This window comes from Andrographis paniculata, unplaced genomic scaffold, assembly GCF_009805555.1.
Source record: "Andrographis paniculata isolate CXL003 unplaced genomic scaffold, ASM980555v1 Contig76END, whole genome shotgun sequence".
NCBI classification, from domain to species: domain Eukaryota; kingdom Viridiplantae; phylum Streptophyta; class Magnoliopsida; order Lamiales; family Acanthaceae; genus Andrographis; species Andrographis paniculata.
In genome coordinates this window covers 40,782-44,428 of record NW_026137613.1, presented here as the reverse complement: position 1 = coordinate 44,428, position 3,647 = coordinate 40,782, and the positions used below count along the sequence as shown (strand labels likewise).

The following is a 3,647-nucleotide window of genomic DNA, read 5'->3' as shown; positions in this document are numbered from 1 at the left end:
GAGATTCTCATTTTTCTCTCTGGAAGTCTGCTGCTTTCTGCCTCTGTTTCTTCAGAGCGAAACCTAGCCTAAGCTTCGCAACAAACAATCAATTCTAAAAACAAAATTCCAAAAAAGAATACTTAAATTGAACAAAAAAGGGAGAATAAATTTTTACCCAAACCTATATAAGCTTGTATAAATCCCTCGAACACCAGTAATCGGCAGGGTTGGTTCAAAACCTCAGTTTGAAATTGGATTGGGACAAACCTAGTCGCCATCGAAAAATATTGACACAAACCCAGTGGGAACGATTTCGGCGTTGGTTGGTGAGGACGCTTTCGCGTCGGCATTGTTGGTGGGGATGATGGAGAGAAGGTTGGTGAGGAAGATTTTGGGTCAGCATTGCTAGTGGGATGATGAAGAGAAAATGAATGAATTGAAAGGAAAAATAAAGATTTGAAAAAGAATGGTGGAAAAGTAAAAAAGCGAGGGAGAGTTTAAAATACGAAATAAATAATTATAATTTTAAGATATAAAAAAATAAAAATAAAGAAAAAGTGATTGTACTGTTCCCTTATTAGATTGGATTAACTAGACAGCATTGTACTCCGGCTCAACATCCAACCGGACTCAAGAACACTTTTGTTGCAAACTAATGTTTGTTTTGAGACTTTTTAAATTTTTAACTATTGAAAAAAAATATTATTCAAAAATATTATATCAAACCTTTATTTTTTTTATAACAATAAAAAAATACATTTAAAATATTAAACTAATATTTACTTATCTTAACTATTTCATAGAAGTTGTTACGGAACAAGTACAAACAAATATGTAAAACAATTAATTAATTATGCATGAGATGAGAAGTTTTGAAATAACATGAATCAAGTGAAATCAACTTTTTTTTTGCTATTCTTTTGAGCTTATTATGGTAGATCAAATGATAAGATATTCTTCGTGTTTGAGGGCTAGGTCATAATTTCTATCTCATGTGAGGGGCATGTGTGTTTGAATTAGGGGAAATTTTCACGGTTGGGTAAATTTGCATGTGTGGGTAAAAAAATAAAAAAATAAATAATTGCAGTATGCATCCAACGCTCATCTATGCTTATGTCTTAAAGTTGGTTGGATCATATGTATTTGTTCTAAGGATTTTGGAGATTTTTAATATTCACACTAATATTCTCTTAAATATATCAAATCAAACATCTACTTTTTATTTTATTTTTTTTGCATTATTACATAATTATATCTCAATTCAAACCCTCAAACAAACACTCCCCGTGCAATTCATGCTCTTTTCTATTTCAATCTTCTTCTAATTTTGAAAGCAGCGTGACAAGAGAAGAACACATCAAAATCAAATTGAAGAAGAAAACACGTACATTATTAATAATTCATGGGACAAAAAATATGTATAAGCAGAGAGATAAAGAACTTCCATAGAAGTAGGCGAGGCGACCAAGCATAGGACAGGACGGCACTGTATATTGTGGAGACATTAATCATTATGCATATCACCGCATATACCATTAATTACCACATGCTAAACCAAACCGAACAACAGAAAACAGTGGAGGTGAATCCACAAGCAATTAGAGCAGGAGTAGGAGTGCGAGTGCACCCCATCCACCCTCATACAACACCACCGGTACTACTACTACTACACTTTCAGTGCTTTCTGCCATGCCTCCTGCTCCTGCCTTTTCTCCTACTGCTCTTATTCTCTACATCCGAGTCTGAGTCTGACTCTGAGTCTGAAGACGACTCTGACGACGAGCTGTACCTCTGATGCCTTCTTTTCCTTTGCTGTTTCTTCTTTCTGTTCTTCCTTTTCCTCCTCTCCTCTTCAGAATCAGTTGAAGAGCTATAACTCGATTCACTCTCCCCAGAAGAGTCATCCGATCCTGTAACTGAGGATGAACCACTCTCAGATTCAAAAACTGATGCCTCACTGCCATTGTTAGACTCAGTGTCGGACTTATGCTTCCTCTTGCTCTTCTTTGCACTCTTTACTTTCTTTTCCTCCACTGGGGGGGCATCTGGATTATCCAAATCATATGAGATGGAAAATTTCATTCTCAGTTTTGGGTTCTTCAGTTGCTGAGTCCGTGATGGGCGTGAGATATATACCCTCTCGTTCTTGCACTCGTAAGTCCAGTGCCCTGTTTGGAAGCACTTCTGGCATTGTGAAGCAGTCCCCCCCAGATCTGAGGTTGAGCTCTTGATATCCTTCCTTTCACCCAACCTTACTTGTTTCTCAGTACTCATCAAATACATTTGCCTCTTGGCTTCTTTCCTCTCCTGCCATCGACTTGGCCCTTCTTCCTTCTGCCCATAGGCATTCACATTGCGAGCAGCAGCAGTTGCTGCCCTCTCAGCCTGCGCACGGCTGAGACCCTTTGCAGCTGATAAAGCTGCTGCCTTGATTCTTTCAGCAGCATCTTGAGCAGCAACAGCATCTTTATTACGCGACATATTCAATCTACAAGCAATATTTAAAACATGTCACATTCAGAAGCAAGCATCCAATACAACAAAAAATCAAGTACAAAATTATACATCTTACATAACGTGAAAAATCAATAGTAGATCGATCATTGCCCAGTATTCAAATTCAATTTATTTATACTCTTACAAATACACTCCAAAACTAGCCATCAATTCACATTATCCAATCACTTTTATGATACACAAAATATATTTTAATAAAAATAAATAACCACTGCTTTAGTAATTAAAGCAACAGATACATGAATAATTTCAGGTATCAAAACAGAAATAATACATTCAAACATAATTAATAAAAGTATATTAGTAACTTCTCAATACTCCAACCAAAAAGCAAAATTTATAACGTGAGTACAGCAACACAAAGTTACATTCAATAAGATAGCAGCAAGTGTAAGTGTCTTCACTAAACTTGAAACTGAAAGCCCAAGGACAATTATTCTGCATTCGTAATTAAGAATTCCAAATTTACAATACGGAAAGATATTCGTAACACTATTTCAACAAAAAATCCTCAAGTTGAAAAAGCAAACAAATCTAGAGAAATTGGTAAGATTTCCTTGCTCCTTCCTTTCCGAAAAGGCGTACACATGTTCCATTGGTTAATATCAGGAAGGAAATCGAGAACAAACAGATTAAACCAACCCCGAACAACAAATAAGAAGGGGCAAACTAATCAAGTCATACGCAAGTCAGTCAGATCTCAACAACATAGAATAGAAGCAAACACGGTAATCAAGACATACAACTCGACATATCACCCCGAATCTTATAAAAGATCAAAACAAGGACTTGGAATTTGGACATTAGGGCAGAAAGGGTTACCTTCTGAATCGAGTAACGCTGATGCAGACACGCCTCTCTCTCTCTCATTGATATATCAGCCATTAGAAGTTCCGTTTATTGTGTTTATAACCCTATACATTTAGGAATTACTTTTAAGGGTTTTGCTTGTTTCTACTATTGCAAACAGACCCCGTCAAATGCATTATCTAATTTCATTTCTTATTATTTTCATTTATGTTTTGGAAGGTGGCAGTGTTGACAATGTGAATTATGGGGAATTAATTATAATTTAACTAGTATCGTGTTGTTAATCTGAATAATATTTTGAAATAAAAAAATATTTTCCGTCATACAATTTTTTTATT

At 35.6% G+C, this 3,647-nt stretch overlaps 1 protein-coding gene across 3 annotated transcripts; it reads right to left on the bottom strand.

Annotated features, from left to right (window-relative positions):
* Positions 1–1,510: 1,510 nt before the first annotated feature.
* LOC127266626 (uncharacterized) lies at positions 1,511–3,447 on the bottom strand. Of its 3 annotated transcripts, none has more exons than XM_051296944.1 (2): positions 3,322–3,447; positions 1,511–2,470 (listed from the first exon to the last, which is right to left on the bottom strand). In XM_051296944.1, the coding sequence occupies exon 2, from the start codon at positions 2,461–2,463 to the stop codon at positions 1,657–1,659; it is 807 nt and encodes a 268-aa protein (XP_051152901.1). In that variant the 5' UTR covers positions 2,464–2,470; positions 3,322–3,447; the 3' UTR covers positions 1,511–1,656. The 3 variants fall into 3 exon arrangements, with proteins under 3 accessions (XP_051152901.1, XP_051152903.1, XP_051152902.1); XM_051296946.1 differs by having other exon boundaries at positions 3,243–3,327; XM_051296945.1 differs by lacking the exon at positions 3,322–3,447 and adding an exon at positions 3,184–3,300.
* Between the last annotated feature and the right edge of the window lie 200 nt (positions 3,448–3,647).